The sequence below is a fragment of the Hemitrygon akajei genome, chromosome 9 (genome assembly GCF_048418815.1).
Source record: "Hemitrygon akajei chromosome 9, sHemAka1.3, whole genome shotgun sequence".
Lineage (NCBI taxonomy): Eukaryota > Metazoa > Chordata > Chondrichthyes > Myliobatiformes > Dasyatidae > Hemitrygon > Hemitrygon akajei.
In genome coordinates, this window is record NC_133132.1 from 66,148,536 (window position 1) to 66,168,027 (window position 19,492).

A 19,492-nucleotide genomic window follows, 5' to 3' on the forward strand; every position below is an offset into this window, starting at 1 on the left:
TAGGCTTTGGCCAACATATTGGTTTAATTTCTCCCAACAAAATCTTGTTTGCATTTAACATGATAAGCAAGGGTTGTAAAATGTTGAAATTGGTACATTATTGTCACATGTACCAAGGTACACGGAACAATTTTGTTTTGCATGCTATTCATACAATCCATTTCATTACAATAGTACATTCCTGTCCTGTCCTGTCTCCCTTTCTCTTCACCATCTACACCTCGGACTTCAACTACTGCACAGAGTCTTGCCATCTTCAGAAGTTTTCTGATAACTCTGCCATAGTTGGATGCATCAGCAAGGGAGATGAGGTGGAGTACAGGGCTACAGTGGGAAACTTTGTCACATGGTGTGAGCAGAATCATCTGCAGCTTAATGTGAAAAAGACTAAGGAGCTGGTGGTGGACCTGAGGAGGGCTAAGGCACCAGTGACCCCTGTTTCTATCCAAGGGGTCAGTGTAGATATGGTGGAGGATTACAAATACCTGGGGATACAAATTGACAATAAACTGGACTGGTCAAAGAACACTGAGGCTGTCTACAAGAAGGGTCAGAGCTGTCTCTACTTCCTGAGGAGACTGAGGTCCTTTAACATCTGCCGGATGATGCTGAGGATGTTCTATGAGTCTGTGGTGGCCAGTGCTATCATGTTTGCTGTTGTGTGCTGGGGTAGCAGGCTGAGGGTAGCAGACACCAACAGAATCAACAAACTCATTAATAAGGCCAGTGATGTTGTGGGGGTGGAACTGGACTCTCTGACAGTGGTGTCTGAAAAGAGGATGCTTTCCAAGTTGCATGCCATCTTGGACAATGTCTCCCATCCATGCAATAATGTACTGGTTGGGCTCAGGAGTACATTCAGCCAGAGACTCATTCCACCGAGATGCAACACTGAGCGTCATAGGAAGTCATTTCTGCCTGTGGCCATCAGACTTTACAACTCCTCCCTCGGAGTGTCAGACACCCTGAGCCAATAGGCTGGTCCTGGACTTATTTCCACTTGGAATAATTGACTTATTATTATTTAATTATTTATGGTTTTATATTGCTATATTTCTACACTATTCTTGGTTGGTGTGACTGTAACAAAACCCAATTTCCCTCGGGAGCAATAAAGTCTGTCTGACTGTCTATCATTCAAGTAGGGAAAACAATAAGATAATCTAGGATAAAGAGTTACATTTATAGAGTTAGTGTAGTGCAAGCAGACAATAATTTGCAAGGCCAAAACAAGGGAAAGTGTTAAGTAAAGTCCATCTTATTGCAATGGAAACTATTCAATAGTCCTGCATAATTCATGTTTCTAACAGCCTATTAAATGTCACTATTGTATCTGCTTCCAGCACTACACTAAGCAGTCTGTTCCAGGCACCTATCAACCACTTTCTGTGTCAAAATAGCTAATGCACAACATCCCCTTTATCTTTTACCATCTCAGCTTTAAGGCATATCCTCTGGTACCTAAAATTTCTCTCCTGGGTAAAAGCTTCTGTCTATGCTATCTGTGCCTCTCAAATTATTATAAACATCTATCAACTCTCTTCTCAGCCTTCAGTGCTCCAGAGAAAACATCCCAAAGTTTGTCCAACCTCATCTAGTTCACCTCATATGAATGCAGCATACTGGACAGTCCAGGTGAAGGGCCTTTGTGTAAAATGTTGACTGTCCATTTCTCTTAAGAGATGCTGCCTAACCTGCTGAGTTCCTCCAACATTTTTGTGTACTGCTCCAGATTCCAGTATCTGCTTGTCTCCTGTCAGTATCCAGGTAAACCTCTTCTGTGCCCCTTCCAAAGACTCCAAATCCTTTCCATAATGTGGAAACCAGGACTTGACACAATACTCCAAGTACAGCCCAATCAGCTTCAGCTGAGTCTTATACTTAATACAGTGTAGATTTTTGCCTTTGTCATTCAACCTGCATGTAGTACAACTACACTGATTGCAACATGTTCCTACACTGAAAATGTGACAATTTAAAACCATTACCTTGGCTGTATGTTACATCACAAGGGTTAGAAATACACTATATGTTTGCAATTGTGTCATTCATGGCAACTTCCCCAAAAGGCAGATTGCAAATTTGTTGTTTTCACATCAAAATATTATTACTTAGCATTATGTGCGGAAGACTGACTGTTTTAAAATTTTAAAAATGGTCAGATCAGCTTTGATCAAGAACGTCTGGCCACCTTGCAACACATGGAATAGACATAAGTTTCTTCTGATTAAACATGATGTTTTACAGTTTACACAAAGAATAGAATATCTTCAGTTTCTATTCTGGATTTTCAACCTTTTTTCAGGTTATTTATTAATATTGGTAAAGAGAAGTGCAGCAAAAGCAATACTTACAGGAGGATTCTTCTTTTCAGAGTGTCCAATGTCAGAGATGTAGATTTCACTAAAGCATCAACTAGATGATGGGTAAAATATGCATAGAACTCCTTCACATCCTGGATCACATAAAACAGGTAAATAAAAACAGTCCTAAAAGATGAAAATCCATCTCTTGATTAATAGTATTATATGACTAAATATATATTTATCAATTTTGATCAATGCTGTGGTGCTCCAGGAGTGTGGTCAACAGCTCACCCCAGCATTCATAGTGACCAACACTACTTACTTCTCTGGTTTTAAAATGCGCTGCCACTTTTGACTAGTTCTGATTTGCGCTCACCTAGCCCAGTGCTGGCATACCCAGATTCAGCACGACCCTTCATTGTTGACAAAGGCACCAGCAACAGGGGCTAGGTGCAGTGCTGTCACAGGAGGAGGACCGAGGAGAACACTTTGTGGCATATTTCAGCCACACCCTGAGCTTCCCTGAACAGAACTATGGTGTCACTTGCTATGAGTACCTGGCCGTAGTCCAGACCCTCCACCATTCCAGCCAACAGTTCCTGCTTTGTGGACCTGGCTGTTGAGTTGCTGCGGTCCTGGGGGCAGCTGGTGCGGTGGCTGGAGGCTCTCCAGGACTACAATTTTGAGGTACAGTACCACGGCAATGCTGACACCCTCATTCACTGTCCCCGTGAAGCCACTGAGTGTCCCTTACTGTTGCATCCTTGAGGAGTGGAGCCAGGGGCAAGCGGAAGAAGCAATTTTTCAGATTGGAGCCAGCAGCAAGGTAGACTTACCCACCATTGAACACCAGCAGCTGTGCAGACAGCAGGAGAGCGATCCCGTGCTGGCCCGGGTGAGGGGATGGCTGAGCATGAGGCAGCAGCCGAAGTGGGCTGGGGCCTCCTTTCTGGATTCACAGACTAAAGCCCTATACTCTCAATGAGTCACACAGGAGGTGTGTGATGTAACTTTGAGGTGCAGGTGTTTAGCGAGGTCTGCAGGCAGCTGGGAAACACCAAAACACAGACCACCCTCCTTCACCTGTAAAGTGATGTGGAACGTTTTAACTGCACCCTGGCTATGCAGCTTGCCATCCTCATCAGCCAGCACCGGGTGATTAGGATCACCACATAGCCCTAGTATTGTGGGCATACCCGACAGCAGTTCAGGAGATTACCAGGTGTATATCAGCTGTGCTCATGTTCAGACAGGAGTCGCACATGCTGGTGGATCTGGTGTTTGGGCTTCCTTGCAGGCCAGAAATTCCTGGAGAGGCTGCATTGGAGTACCTGCAGCACCTCAGGGGGTGCCTCTGGGCTGTTCACAATGTGGCTCAGCAGAACCAAAGCACAGCTAGCAGTCGCCATAAACAGGGTTAAGTTGTCTGCAGCCAGGGACAGGACTTTACTGTGGGGGACTGAGTATGGGTCTACTGCCCCACCAGCAAAAATGCTTTCCTTCATCTTGGCATCAGTTATTCTGGGAAGCATCTGTCTCAAATATCAAAATCCTTCGTAGAAATTTTGCCAAGAGTGCCAAGCATGGATGCTCTTTATCAACTACAGCTTAGCATTCAATACTATCATCCCCTCAAAACGAAACAATAAGCTTAAAGACTTTGGCTTCAATACATCCTTGTGCAATTGGATCCTCAGTTTCCTCACGTGCACATCCCAGTCAGTTCGGATTGGCAAAAAAAATTTCTCCACATGCTGTATACTTCGTCCCCTGCACTACTCACTTTACACTGATGGAGAACATCAGCAATTTTAAATTCCTCAGTGTTATCATTTTAGAGGACCTGTCCCGAGCCCAGCCCATATGTGAAATTACTAAAAAAGCACAACAGCACCTCTACTTCCTTAGGAATTTTGAAGATTTGGCATGTCATCCAGAATTTGGACAAAATTCCATAGATGTGTGGTGGAGAGTATATTATCTGGCTGCATCACAGCCTGGTATGGAAACACTAATGCCCTTGAATGGAAAAACCTACAAAACGTAGTGGAAACAGCCCAGTCAACCACAGATAAAACTCTCCTCACCACTGAGCATATCTACATGGAGCATTGTTGCAAGAAAGCAGCATCTATTATTGGGGACTCCAATAATTTAGGTCATGCTCTCTTCTCCCTGCTGCCATTAGGAAGATGATACAGGAGTCTCAGGACTCACATCACTTGGTTTAGGAACAACTATTACCCCTCAACCATCAGGTTCCTAAACCAGAGAAGATAACTTCATTCAGGTTCACTTGGCCCATCACTAAACACAACCTATGGGCTCTCTCTCAAGGACTCTTCATCTCATGCACTCAGTATTTATAGCTTATTATTTATTATTATTATTATTTCTTTGTTTCTTTTGTATTTGCACAGTTTGTTGTCTTTTGCACTCTGGTTGTCTGCCCTGTTAGCTGTGATCTTCATTTATTCAGTTGTTGTTATTGAATTATTGAGCATGACCACAAGAAAACAAATCTCAGGGTTGTACATGGTGACATATACATATTTTGATAATAAATTTACTTTGAACTTTGAAATTAAATGTCTACTTCCTGCACATGATCCATATCCTTACATTTTCTCCATATTTATGTGTCTAACAGTCTCTTAAATGCCACTATTGCAACTGCTTCCAGCACTACTCTTAGCAGTCTGTTCCAGGCATCTACCTACCAATCTCTGTGTAAAAATAGTTATTCCACAACATTCTATTTAACTTTCATCTTCTCATCTTAAACATATATCCTTTCAGAAATCTGATAATGGAGGCAAAGAAGCTGTTCCTAAACCTTTGAGTATGTCATCAAGCTCCTGTACCTCCTTCCTGATGATAATAATGAGAAGAGAGCGTATCATGGATGGTGAGAATCCTTAATGATGGATGCCACCTTCTTGAGGAGGTCCTCAATGATGGGGAATCTACTGCCCGTGATGAAGCAGGCTAAGTTTACGACACTCTGCTCCTTTTTCCGATACCGTTCATTGGTTCCTCCATACAAAATGTTGATTCAACCTGTAAGAATGCTCTCCCACGGTACAACTTTTAGAAATTTGCTAGAGTCTTCGCTGACATACCAAACCTTTTGAACTCCTAATTAAATGTAGCCACTGGCTTGCCTTCTTCATTGTTGCATCAATATTTTGGGCCCAGAATACAGTAGATCTTCAGAGCAATTGACACCCAGGAATTTGAAGCTGCTATTTTCTTCAGCTGAACCCCTCAGTGAGACTGCTGTGTGTTTTCCTGACTTCCTCTTCTTGAAATCCACAATCAATCCCTTAGTCTTACTGACAATGAGTGAAAGTGTGGTTGTGGCACAACTCAACTAGCGAATCTATCTTGATCCTGTACACCTCCTTGTCATCATCTGAGATTCTGCCAACAGTGGTTGTGCCATCAGTGAATTTATAGATGACATTTGAGCTGTGCCTCACCATAAAGTCATGAGTGTAAAGAAGTTAGACCACTGAGCTAAAAACACATCCTTAAGTGTTAATCATCAATAAGCCAGAGATATTAATTCTGATCCACATTGACTATGGTCAAGGATCCAGTTACAAAGGGAGATACATTGTGGTGTTGAATGCTGAGCTGGAGTCAATAATAATCAGCAGCCTGACATAGGTGCTAATGTTGTTCAGGTATTCCAAGGCTGAGTGGATAGCCAGTGAGATTGCATCTGCTGCAGATTTACTGTGGTAGCGGGTCCAAATCCTTGATAAGATAGTAGTTAATTTTAGCCAAAATCTACCTTTCAAAGCACTTAATCTCAGTAGACGTGAATGCTACTGGGTGATAGTCAATGAAGCAGCTCTAGTTGTTCAATACAATAGGTTTTCATTGCCCTGTCAGGTATACCATCAAGGCCCAACACCTGTGTTCACCCTCTTGAAAGATGTTCTGATGTCAGCCTTTGAGACAGATGTAACAGGGCATTCAGATGCTGTAGAGATTCATACTAGCTTTATTCTCCCTTTCAAAGCATGCATAAAAGGTGTTCAGTTCATTGGAAAGTGAACCATTACAGTCACTTACGACGTTAGGTTATTTGCTGTAGGAAGTTATGGTTGCAAACCCTGCTTTAGCTGGCTTTCACGCCATATAGAATTCCAATCCTATAACTTCATTTGGAATTGCTTTTTTGCTTTTAAGTTAGCCTCCCATTCATTGTACATGGACTTCTTGTAGAATTCTGAATCCCTGGTCTTGGAACTCCACACATCTAGCCCTCAGCAGACTGCGAATCTTCTGGTTCATCCACAGCTTCTGGTTGTGTGTGTGTGGTATATTCTTGAAGGCACACACTCATTGACACAGGTCTTAAGTTGGTAACAACTATGACACATAAATTCAGATCCGAAGATGATTCAGATCTGAAGATGAGTGCCTGAATATGGTCCAGTCCACCAATTCAAAGCAGTCCAAAGCAGTCCTGTAAGTGCTCCTTCTCTTCCCTTAAACATACTTTCATGGTTGTCTCCATTAGTGCTGTGGTCCTCAGTCTCTGCCTGTATATGGAAGTAGAAATACAGCCAGGTGATCGAATTTACCAAAGTGCTAAGTGGTAAGTGTTCTTGATGGTGGTGTAACAGCAGCTAAGTGTGTTGGCCCCTCTGGTTGGTGGTAGCTGGTTAGAGACTTCTTCAAGCTGGCCTGGTTGAAGTCCTCACAATGATCAGAAGGCACCACAGACCACTGTCTCGTGACGGTTGATCACAGTGCTCAGTGACACAAGGGCCAACCTGACATTGGCCAGGGAGGGAACGTACATGGCAACCAGGATGACAGCAGAAAACTCACATGGCAGATAGAATGGATGACACTTGACCACCAGATGTTCCAAATCAGGGTAGCAGAACTGAGACAAAACCACCATGTCTGTACACCACGATCAGTTCATCATGAAACAAAAGCCTCCACCTCTGCCTTTACCTGATACCGCCGTCTGGTCCATGTGGTGGAAAATGAAGATTTCGGGCTGAAGAATTGCGTCGGGATTGGTGGGGATGAGCTATGCCTCTATGAAGCAAAGAACACAGCATGATGTCCCTCTGGTACTGTAATCTTGTTCTAAGATATTCAGTTTTATTTTTTAGAGATTGCATATTAGCCAGCAGGATAGTAGGGAATGGAGGCCTCAGGACCCTGTGTTTCAGTTTTATGTGCAACCCTGTCCAATGGTTGCGCTTTCTTAAATGGAAAATGCACTCCCTACCTGGGTGGTCTGTAGTCCAGAGTCTGCCAGCTTTGAAGAAAGATAGATTTTTTAAAAATGTTTTAAAACATATTGCTTACAGAAGTACCTATGGCTGCAACTTTAGATATAATATAAGACTATAAGAGATCGGAGCAGAATTAGGTCATCGAGATCATCGAATCTGCCATTCAATCATGGCTGATCATTTCTGTCTATCTCCTCCTCAACCCCAGTTCCTGACCTTTGATGCCATATCCGATCAAGAACCTCTCAATCTCTGCCTTAAATACACCCAATGACCTGGCCATCACAGCTGCATGCGACAACAAATTCCGCAAATTCACCACCCTCTGGCTAAGGAAATTTCTCCGCATCTCTGTTTTTAAAGGGCGACCCTCTATCCTGAGGCTCTGCCCTCTTGTCCTAGACTCTGCCATTATGGGAAACATCCTTTCCACATCTACTCTGTCTAGGCCTTTCAACATTCAAAAGGTTTCAATGAGATTCCCCCCAGCCCCCCATCCTTCTGAATTCCAGCGAGTACAGACCCAGAGCCATCAAACGTTCCTCGTATGATTGCCTTTTCATTCCTGGAATCCTCCTTGTGAAGCTCCTCTGGACCCTCTCCAATGCCAGCACATCTTTTCTCAGATGAGGGGCCCAAAACTGTTCATAATACTCAAGGTGAGGCCTCACCAGTGCCTTATAAAGCCTCAGCATCACATCCTTGCTCTTGTATTCTAGACCTCTTGAAATTAATGCTAACATGGCATTTGCCTTCATCACTGCTGACTTAACCTGCAAGTTAACCATATGGGTGTTCTGCACAAGGACTCCCAAGTCCCTTTGCATCTCAGATTCCTGGATTTTCTCCCCGTTTAGAAAATAGTCCACACATTTATTTCTACTACCAAAGTACATGACCATGTATTTTCCTACACTGCATTTCATTTGTCACTTTCTTGCCCATTCTCCGAATCTGAATAAGTCCTTCTGCATCCTACCTGTTTCCTCAACACTACCTGTCCCTCCACCAATCTTTGTATCATCTGCAAATTTGGCAACAAAGCCATCTATTCCATCATCTAAATCATTTATATACGGCAGAAAAAGAAGTGGACCCAACACCAACCCCTGCGGAACACCACTAGTCAGTGGCAGCCAACCAGAAAAGAATCTTTTATTCCCAGTCATTGCCTCCTACCAATCAGCCAATGCTCTAACTATGTTAGTAACTGTCCTGTAATACCATGGGCTCTTAACTTGGTAAGCAGCCTCTTGTGTGGCACCTTGTAAAAGGCCTCCTGAAAGCCCAAATACACAACATTTACTGCTTCCCCTTTATCTATACTACCTGTAATCTCCTCAAAGAATTCCAGTAGGTTCGTCAGGCAGATCCTATACCACATCTTTCTATTGATTTGATGCTATTCTTTACCGGTAGGGCCACACCAACCCCTCTGCCTACCTTTCTATCCCTCTGATATAACATGTAACCTTGAACATTCAGTTCCCAACTACAACCATCCTTCAGCCATGTTTCAGTGATGGCCACAAAATCATACCTGGCAATCTGTAATATTGCAACAAGATCATCTATGTTATTTCTTATACTATGTGCATTTAGATACAACACCTTGAATATCTTATTTGTTTTCCTTTCTGACTCTGCATCTCTGATGATTTGATACTCAGCCTGTTGGCTACAACTAAGTACCATCACTTGCCTGCCTTCCTGACAATCTGACTGCGGGCTATCTTTACTATTTTTACCATCCATCCTTTCCTGAGTCCCTTCACTCTGTTCCCACCCCCCGCCAAGTTAGTTTAAACCCTTCCCAATAGGTCTAACAAACCTGCCCACAAGAATATTGGTCCCCCTTGGGTTCAGGTGCAATCTGTCACTTTTGAACAGGTCATACCTTCCCCAGAAGATATCCATTTATCCAAGAACCTGAAGCTCTGCCCCCTGAACTAGCAACTTAGCCACGCATTTATCTGCCAAATAATCCTATTTCTAACCTCACTGGTGCTTGGCACAGGCAGCAATCCAGAAATTACTACCTGGGAGGTCCTGCTTCTCAGCTTTCTACCTAGTTCTCTAAATTCTCTTTTCAGGACCTCATTGCTTTTCTTTTCTATGTCATTGGTACCAATATGTACTCCCGCTCCCTCTCCAAAATGTTGTGGATGCGATCTGAGACATCCCTGACCTTGGCATTTGAGAGACAACATACCATCCGCATGTCCTGATAATGTCCACAGAATCTCCTGTCTGGTCCCCTCACTATCAAGTCCCCTATCACTACTGCTCCCTTCTTCTCTCTCTTTCCCTTCTTTACCATGGACCCATGCTCAGTGCCTGTGGCCCGGTCGCTGTGGCATTCTCCCAGGAGGTCATCCCCCATACAAGTATCCAAAGCAGTATACTTGTTTTTGAGGGGAATGACCACAGGGGTGCTCTGCTCCAATTGTCTATTTCCATTTCTCCTGACGGTCACCGAGCTACTCGTCTCCTGCAACTTTGGGGTGACTACTTCCCTGTAACTTTGATCAATCATATCCTCACTCTCCCGTACAAGCTGAAGGTCATCCAGTTGCTGCTCCAGATCCCTAACACGGTCTTCAAGGAGTTGCAGTCGGATACACTTCACACAGAAGATGTAGTTCCCCAGAAGACTCTGGGTCTTCCAGTTCTCCAACATCCAGCACGAAGAGCACACCACAGTCATTTAAATGGTACAGTAAGAGAGGGGAAAAAAGCAAAAAGGAAACCTTAACAGATGCTTTACACAGAGCCAACGCCTCTTCTGAGTGGAAGCTTCCTTTGAGCCAAAGCCTGTTGCTTCTACTCTCACGACTGGCCTATTCCTGTACAATGGCTGCCCTGACAATGGCCGCTCTGCTTATCTCTTCTGTACTTTTATTTAGTTCGTAGAGTTCTGTTTACGCTGCTGATAGGCCACGTAAAATGGACAGATGCTCTCGAAGCTCCCTTTTTAAATAACCACCTCCAATCTGTGAGAAATCCCTCTTAGTAAAGCTCTGTTGATGCTGCCTATAGGCCAGATACAATGTAGTTGCCCTAAACAGGAAGTTCTAGTATGTAGTAGCCCTAAACAGGAAGGTTTGATGACTCCCTCAGAGCTGCACACAAAGAGTCTTCACTGTCCACGCTATCTTTAATCATCAGGTTGGAGGCCATCTAATGTGATCCATTATTATAGAGTAGAGGGAGTGAGAAAACAGGAAACTATGTATCAACCTTCTATATATAGAACAAGGGACAGAAGCAGATCTTCAGTCATGGTCAATTTGAATGGTGGAAGAGGGCTGTAGGCAAAATAAAATGTCTGCTCCAATTTTTTATGGTTCTCTGCTTCTATGTTTGATACTATATGGCTCATGAAAACAATCATTTATTTCCTTTCCTTTACCTTCTTTCCATAGCTTTGCATTTTTTTTCACTTATCCAGCTCTGTTAGAACACTACAAATGAACACTACTTCTGTAATACCTCACTCAATTCACTGACAATAGTAAACATTCACAATCTAAAAAGGAGTTTTTCTGCTAATTTTTTATTTTGGTTCTTTTATAGATCATCTCTCTCTCTGTCCCATACACCTTGACCCATTGCCAATACTATTAGTTTCATTTTGTGCATAACCTTCATAACTTTAAAGATCTTCATCAGATCTCCTCATAACATTTTCTATTTCAAGTAGTGCAATCCCTGCTTCTCCATTCTATTCATGCAAATTAAATTCATCATACTTGGAATAAGTTTATCTGCACCCCTTCAAATATAATATCTTCCCTAAAGTCTGAGTTATAGAGCGAAGAAATACACCCTTCATCCCATTATGGCTATGCCCATGTTCATGCAAACCACCAAATGCCCATCTACACAAATCTTATTTATCACTACTTGATCTTAAGCCTTCTTTGCTTTAGCAAATCAATTTTCTTTCTAGATAGAGTCAGAATGATACTGCATGGAAACAAGCCATTTGGCCCATGCTCATCCATCCTGAACAAGTTACCTAACTGATTTGGTCCCATTAGCCTGTGTTTGACGCAATTCTCTCTAAATATTTCCTATCCATGTACCTGTCTAAATGTCTTTAAAATGCTGTAATTATACCATAAGACCATAGGACATAGAAGCAGAATAGGCCATTTGGCCCATTGAGTCTGCTCCGCCATTCAATCATGGCTGATCCTTTTTTTTCTCCTTCTCAACCCCATTTCCCAAACTTCTCCCCATAACCTTTGATGCCATGTCCATTCAAGAACCTATCAATCTCTGCCTTAAATACACCCAACGACCTGGCCTCCACAGCTGCACGTGACAACAAATTCCACAAATTCACCACCCTCCAGCTAAAGAAATTTCTCCGTATCTCTGTTTTGAATGAACATGTTTCTATCCTGAGGCTGTGCCCTCTTGTCCTAGACTCTCCCACATTGGGAAACATCCTTTTCACATCTACTCTGTCTAGGCCTTTCAAAAATTGGTAAGTTTCAATGAGATCCCCCCTCATCCTTGTAAATTCCAGTGAGTACAGAACCCAGAACCATCAAACATTCCTTGTATGAAAACCCTTTCATTCCTGGAATTATCCTTGTGAACCTCCTCTGGACCCTCTCCAATGCCAGCACATCTCTTCTAAGATGATGAGCCCAAACTTGTACACAATACTCAAGGTGAGGCCTCACCAGTGCCTTATAAACTACCTCTACCACTTCCTTCACAAGCTCATTCCTTATACCTACAACCTATTGCATGGAAAACCTTGCCCATCTTTCCCCTCTCATCTTAAACTTATGCCCTCCAGTTTTAGATTTTGCTTATCCTGGGAAAAGGCTGTGACCATTCACCTTATCTTTGCCTCTTATGATTTACATGCCTTTGCAAGATCACCCTCAGCCTCTTACAAGAGATAAAAAGCCCAGCCTATGCACTCTGTCCTTATAACTCAAGCCCTCCAGTCCTGGTAACATAATTGTCAATATCTTTTGGCACCATTACCAGCTTAATGAATCCTTTCTATAGCTAGGCCAACAGAACTGCATATGGTACTCCAAATGAGGTCTCACCAATGGCTTATATAGCTGAAACATGGCATCTCAACTCTTGTAGTCAATGTCCCGATCAATGTAGGCAAGCACATTATGTCTTCTCCACCACCCTAAGTCACAATTTTCAGGGAGCTATGTCCCTGAAAATGGTGACTTCCTAGGTCTTTCTGTTCTACCAACCTAAAAGAAATATGGTGGTACTTGCTGGGTTTAATTCTACCTGCCATTCCTTGGCTTACCTTCCCAGTTGATCTAGATTCAGTTGTAACCTTCTTAGCTGTCATTACAACAATTTTGCAATCCACAAACTTACTTAAACATGCCGACTCCATTCTCATCCAAATCATCGATATGATTGACAAGTAAGAGTGGACCCAACACCAATCCCTGCGGCATACCACAAGTCAGAATCCTCCAGTCTGAAAGTATCCCTCCATTATTACCCTCTGACTCCTTCTGCCAAGCCAGTTTTGTATTCCATTGACAAGCTCATTCTGGTTCCCATGTAATCAAACTTATGAACCAGCCTCACTGCGGGATTTTGCCAAAGTCCTTGTTAAGGTCTGTGTAGACAACATCTACTGCACTGTCCACATTAATTGCTTTGGTTGCCTCTTCAGAAAACTAAATGAAACTCGTAAGACACAATTTTCCACACACAAAGCAATGCTGGCTATCTTTGCCATTCCAAATGCGGTAAGATCCTGTTTCTCTGAATCGCTGCCAGTAACTTTTAGATTATTGCTATTAGGATAACTGACCTGCAGTCCAGCTTATCTTTGCAATCCTCCTTAAATAAAGGCATAACATTAGTCACACTCCTGGTTAATGAAGACATAAAAATCTCTGCCAGTGTTCTAGCAATTACTTCTCAAGCAATTACTTCTCTTGCTTCTCACAAGGGATGTAGATCAGTTAAATGAGTAGACAAAAACCTTTTAGAAGATAGAATATAATGTGGAGAAATGTAATGTTATCTAGTTTGATCAGAAGAATATTGTATAAACAGTGAGACTACAGAATACTGCTCTACTGGGAGACTTTCAAGGAAATTTTTTATAACAATGATGCATGATATTGACGAGACCACTCGTGCAGATTTGTTTCCTTATTTAGCAAGTAATTAAGAGTCATGGAGGAAAAATGGTCCTTTGGCATTTGTCTGTGCTGACCATTGTGCCATCTATTCTAATTCCACTTGCTTGCATTAATTCAACATCCTTTCTCATGTCCCTGTGAATGGCGCACCTACATCCCTTATGCGCAAGAGATCTGCTTGATCCTAGTTGTCTTTTCCTTCATCAGAGCCTCAATATGCTTCGTCAGCCAGGGTTTCCTAATCACGCCAGCCTTGCTCTCCATTCTAATAGGAATGTATTGTCCCTGAACTCACTCTACCTTACTTTAAAAAGACCTCTACTTGTCAGACTTCTCTTTACCTGCCAAAGCCTCTCTTGATAAATCTTAACAAGATCCTGCATTAGGTCACCAAAACTAGCCTTGCCCCAGTTTATTAATTTAACTTGAGAACCAGATCTATCTTTTTCCACAAATATTTAAAAACTAACCATATGACTCCCCTTTTTATCACTTAAGTCACTTGCTATGTTCATTTTCAGAATGTTGTCCCCTCTTTGGTAGAACTATGCACATATTAAAAAGGGAAACTTTCCTTGGTACACTTAAAAAAATCCGCCCCATCCAAGCCCTTAGCACAATGGTAGTCTCAGTCAAAATTCAGTAAGTTAAAATCACTTACTATTACAACTCTACTTTTCTTATAGCTATTTGCAATCTCTATAGATATTCACTCCTCTAATTCCCACTTTTTAAACATGTAGGTACTTGCTTCCACTGACCATTCAAGCAATGGGTTCCAGATTCCAACCACTCCTTCCTTAGATCTTCACTAAACATCTCCCCCAATACATTTTCTAGTTTTGACAATTCTGTTGTGAGGAAATATTGTGTACTATATAATCAGTCCTTTGGTGCTGGGTCACAAACTAAATTTGCTCAGTCATTCCTCATAATTGAAACTCTCCATTCAGGTACCATCCTGTAGAATCTCCTCTATATCCTCTGCAATGACATTGCTTTTACAGTGTGCCGATCAAATCTCAAAATGTAACCTAACTAATGCTTCATAATGCTCAGACATAGAACATTGAATTGTACAATTCCAGATAGGTCATTCAGCCCACTATGTTGTGCAAATCTTGATGCCAATTTATACTAAATATCTTCCTGCTGCTCAATATATATAAAAGGCTGCACCGGGAGCACCAGATGCAGTATACCACACCACCTGACTCACAGGTGAAGTGTCACCTCACCTGGAAGGACTGTCTGGTGTGGCCTTTTATATATTGGTGAGACTCAACACAGACTGGGAGACCGTTTCGATGAACACCTACGCTCTGTCCGCCAGAGAAAGCAGGATCTCCCAGTGGCCACACATTTTAATTCCATGTCCCATTCCCATTCTGATATGTCTATCCACGGCCTCCTCTACTGTCAAGATGAAGCCACACTCAGGTTGGAGGAACAACACCTTATATTCCATCTGGGTAGCCTCCAACCTGATGGCATGAATATTGATTTCTCTAACTTCCGTTAATGCCCCTCCGCCCCTTCTTACCCTATCCCTGATTTATTTATTTCCCCCCTCCTTTTTTTTCTCTCTCTGCGGATCATTCTTTGCCTGTTCTCCATCTCCCTCTGGTGCTCCCCTCCCCCTTTCTTTCTCCCTAGGCCTCCCGTCCTATGATCCTTTCCCTTATCCAGCTCTGTATCTCTTTTGCCTATCACCTTTCCAGCTCTTAGCTTCACCCCATCCCCTCCTATCTTCTCCTATCATTTCAGATTTTACCCTCCCCCTCCTACTTTCAAATCTCTTACTATCTTTTCTTTTAGTTAGTCCTGACAAAGGGTCTCGGCCCAAAATGTTGACAGTGCTTCTTCCTATAGATGCTGCCTGGCCTGCTGTGTTCCACCAGCATTTTGTCATTTGATGTTTGCTATTTCTAACCTATGGAAAAGATTCAGTCTATGTATTCTAATGACTAAGACTATCTTGGGTTCTAACTATTCTATGGTGTTTATAATGTGATATCTTTGCTGCCCTTATGGTCTATAACCTTGCTAATGAAGGCTATTATTGTACATTTCTTCACCACTCTTGCTGTAGTCTTCCAATCACAAAAACAATCCTTCATCATAACAGTCTATCTCCTATCAGCAAGGCAATTTTAAATCTAATTTGTGGAATCAGTGGCGAGATTGTGGTCTAATTCAATCTACAAGTTTGGAATACAGTAAGAAGATAGAGAGCCTAGTGTCATGGTATGTTGATGACAACCTTTCCCTCAATATGCACAAAGCAAAAGAACTAGTCATTGACTACAGGAAGTGGGGCAGGGTATACACTCTCGTCTCAATCAGAGGTGCTTAGGTATAAATATCACCAGTAGCTTGTCCTAGTTCAACAACATATATGCTCTAGCCAAGAAAGCAGTCTAGTGCCTCTACTTCCTCATGGGTCTGAGAAAATATGGTATGTTTCTAGTGGCCTTCACCATTTTTTAATAAATGCTGTATAGAAAGCATCCTATCCAGATGCAACATAGCTTGGTATGGTAAATGTTATTCCCAAGACCTTAAGAGGTTGCAGAGTTGTGTACACAGCCTCCCTTCCGTTGACTCTGACTACACTTCCAATAGCAGTCAACATAATCAAAGACCCCTCCTAACCTGGTCATTAACTTTTCTCCACACTTCTATTGGGCAGAAAATACTAAAACCTGAAAATACATACTAATAGACTCAAGGAAAGCTTCTATCCTGCTGTTAGAAAGTTTGAATGGACATCCTGTATGAAAATGATGAACTCGCAATCTCTCATCTACTTCATCATGACCCTTGCACCTTATGTCTAGCTACATCGCTTTTTGTCTGTAACTGAAACATTATATTTGGCATTCTGTTATTGTTCTTCCCTTTGTAGGACCTTGCTGTATGTTTGGAATGATCAGCCAGGGTGACATCCAAAACAAATTTTTTATCTCAGTACATTTGACAATAATAAACTGATTACCATTTGTCTATGATTTTAGTTGTTCTAACCTTTTGGACCTGTGAAGGGCCTTGCTGAAATCCTTGTAGACTATTGTATGTTAACTGTACTGCCCTTATCAACTCATTTTGTTTCCTCTTGAAATAATTGATTAAATAAAATTTCTGCTGACAAAACTAGACTAGCTTTGATTAATTTCTGCCTTTCCAGGTGTAGATCAATTGTGTCTCTCAGGACGTTTTCAATAACTTCCCTACTACTGATGTCAAAAAGTTCAGAGCACTTGGGTTCCAAGACAATTTGGCAAATTGGATACAAAGTTGGCTTGGCAATAGGAAACAAAGGGTGATGGTGAAGGTTTCTTGAATAAAGGTACCACTTTTGCCATCCTTCAGTGTATGGCACCTCACCTGTGCCAGCAAAACTCCAAAGACCTCTTTAAGGATCTTATCAATCTCCTCCCTTTGATAGCAGCTTTGAATACATCTCAAGTTGTGGGGATTTATCCAGCTTTAAGTCCATTAAGACATTAAGAGCTTTAAGTCCATCCTCCCTTTGAATAAAAACATATTTTAGAATTGTGTTGTTCACTTCCCTGAATTTTCTAGCTGAAAGGTTCTCCTGGTGAAAATAGATGAGAAGGATTCATTATAGACCCCAATATGTCAGCTAATTCCAAATAAAGATTGCCATTTTGATCCTAATGGACCTACTATTTCTCTACATACTTTTTTGCCTTTAACACACATATAAAATCTATGGGGTTTTTCCATGATCCTATCCACTATTAATACTTAACGCACCTCTTCTCCATCTTGGTCTGCTTTTAAATATCCTCTTATATTTTCAAAACTCTGTAAAAGCCTGTATTTTCATTATTCTATCTGTCACATCCTTCTATTTTATCCTTCGTTCAGTCCCTTGATATCTCTTGACATCTAAGATGGTCCTACTAGAGAGGGGGAAAGACTCAAACTCCTGTTGAGACATGAGGCTTGGTAAGATGACTGATCAGCCATTAAGGGAGCACATTGGGACAAACAATCATATTTCTACAAATTTTAAAATAAGACTGGTCCACATATTAAAATCCTGAATTAGGTGAATTAATGTTGTCAAAATGAATATCCTTCCTAAATTCTTATATCTTTTTCAATCCATATCAATTTTCATTCCTAAAGTCTTCTTTGGCTCGTTAGACTCAGTCATATCATCCTACTTATGGAAAGGCAAGTGTCCCTGACTGAATAAAGTTCATCTTCAAATATCTAAAAGTGTTGGGGGCGTGGCTCTGCCCAATTTCCACTTATACTACTGAGCAGCTACCATACGGTATCTCACCTTTTGGTCTCATTTCCACAGCCAATCTGACTGCCCAATATGGGTGCCAATGGAGCTGAATTCTATTAAGAACTTCTCTATTTCCACACTCCCTTTTCTTACGCCTAAACCAATTGCTAATCCTGTTATCAGGCACACCCTGAGAATATGGGTTCAGTTCAGAAAGTATAGTGGTCTCTATGGCTTCTCTCTTTCAAGTCCTATTCTACATAATCACCTCTTCCAGCCTTCTGTCCATGATCCAACATTTCAAGACTGTTATAGAAAGGGCATCAGGCACTTTAAAGATCTTTTTATAGACAACTGCTTTGCATCATTTGAACAATTGTCTGCAAAGTTTAACTTACCCAACACTCATTTCTTCAGATATTTACAAATTAGACATTTTATCAGCCCTTTGTTATCAAATTCCCTGAGGCACCCAACACAAACGTCATTGATATATTTCTCTGAATGAATCCATTGTGCAAAGCTCTAATATCTACTATTTGTGACAAGCTAGCAGTTCTGAGGTGAGCCCCCCTTGACAAAATTAAAACTGCCTTGGAGCAAGATCTAAATTTTTCCACTGTCAGACGATGTATGGGATTCAGTTCTCAAGTTAGTTAACTCAACCTCTTTATGTGCTCGCCACTGCCTGTTACAGTTCAAGGTTGTACACTGGGCCAATATGTCTAAAACTAAATTATCTCGCATTTACCCAGATGTTAATCCATGCTGCGACAAATGCAAAAGGGGAGAGGCTTTTTCACATGTGCTGGACATGCCCTAGCTTGGAAAAATACTGGAGAGATGTTTTCCAAACTCTATCCCAAATACTTAAATACAATCTGGAACCTAACCCTTTGATTGCTCTTTTTGGCACCTCCGGATAGGGGGACACGCACCTAAGTCTGACCAAATGTCACATACTGTCTTTTGCCTCCCTTTTGGGCAGGCATGCAGTCTTTCTCAGGTAGGAGGGATGCTGCCCTGCCCACCCATGCTCAGTGGCTTAGGGACATCATGTCCAGTCTATACCTTGAGAAGATCCATTATTCAACTCTCAATTCAGACATAAAGTTCCAAAAGGTGTGGGGACCTTTTCTTGAATATTTTCAGAACTCCCAGCCAAAATAAAGGTTCATCCCTTCTTCCTTTCCTCTGCACATAACTCCCTGACTTTCAGCATTCTCTGGTAAAATTCTACAAACTCCGACGTGTAAGCATACAACAGGTTGCGTGTTAGGAAAATACAGCTTCTCTATACCAATGCAGCTCTGTGGGGGATAAAGGTTCTGTTTAACCCTTTTTGCTAATGCAATGATGGCTTGGAGATGGTAATTGGGAAGGGTAGGTCAGGGCAGGGAGGCAATCAAAGCATGATTGTGCTATGGGTGCATCTCTTTCATAGATGTGAACTGTACATCTGTTCCATTTGTTATGTACTGCACAAACCTC

At 41.9% G+C, this 19,492-nt stretch overlaps 1 protein-coding gene across 1 annotated transcript in view; it reads right to left on the bottom strand.

Annotated features, from left to right (window-relative positions):
• The window catches only part of LOC140732658 (dynein axonemal heavy chain 8-like), a 952,247-nt gene that overhangs the window by 661,018 nt on the left and 271,737 nt on the right, over positions 1–19,492 (bottom strand). Inside the window, exon 23 of the mRNA XM_073055351.1 lies at positions 2,355–2,455. Coding sequence (XP_072911452.1) covers positions 2,355–2,455 — 101 coding nt within the window. The remainder of the gene's footprint in view (positions 1–2,354; positions 2,456–19,492) is intronic.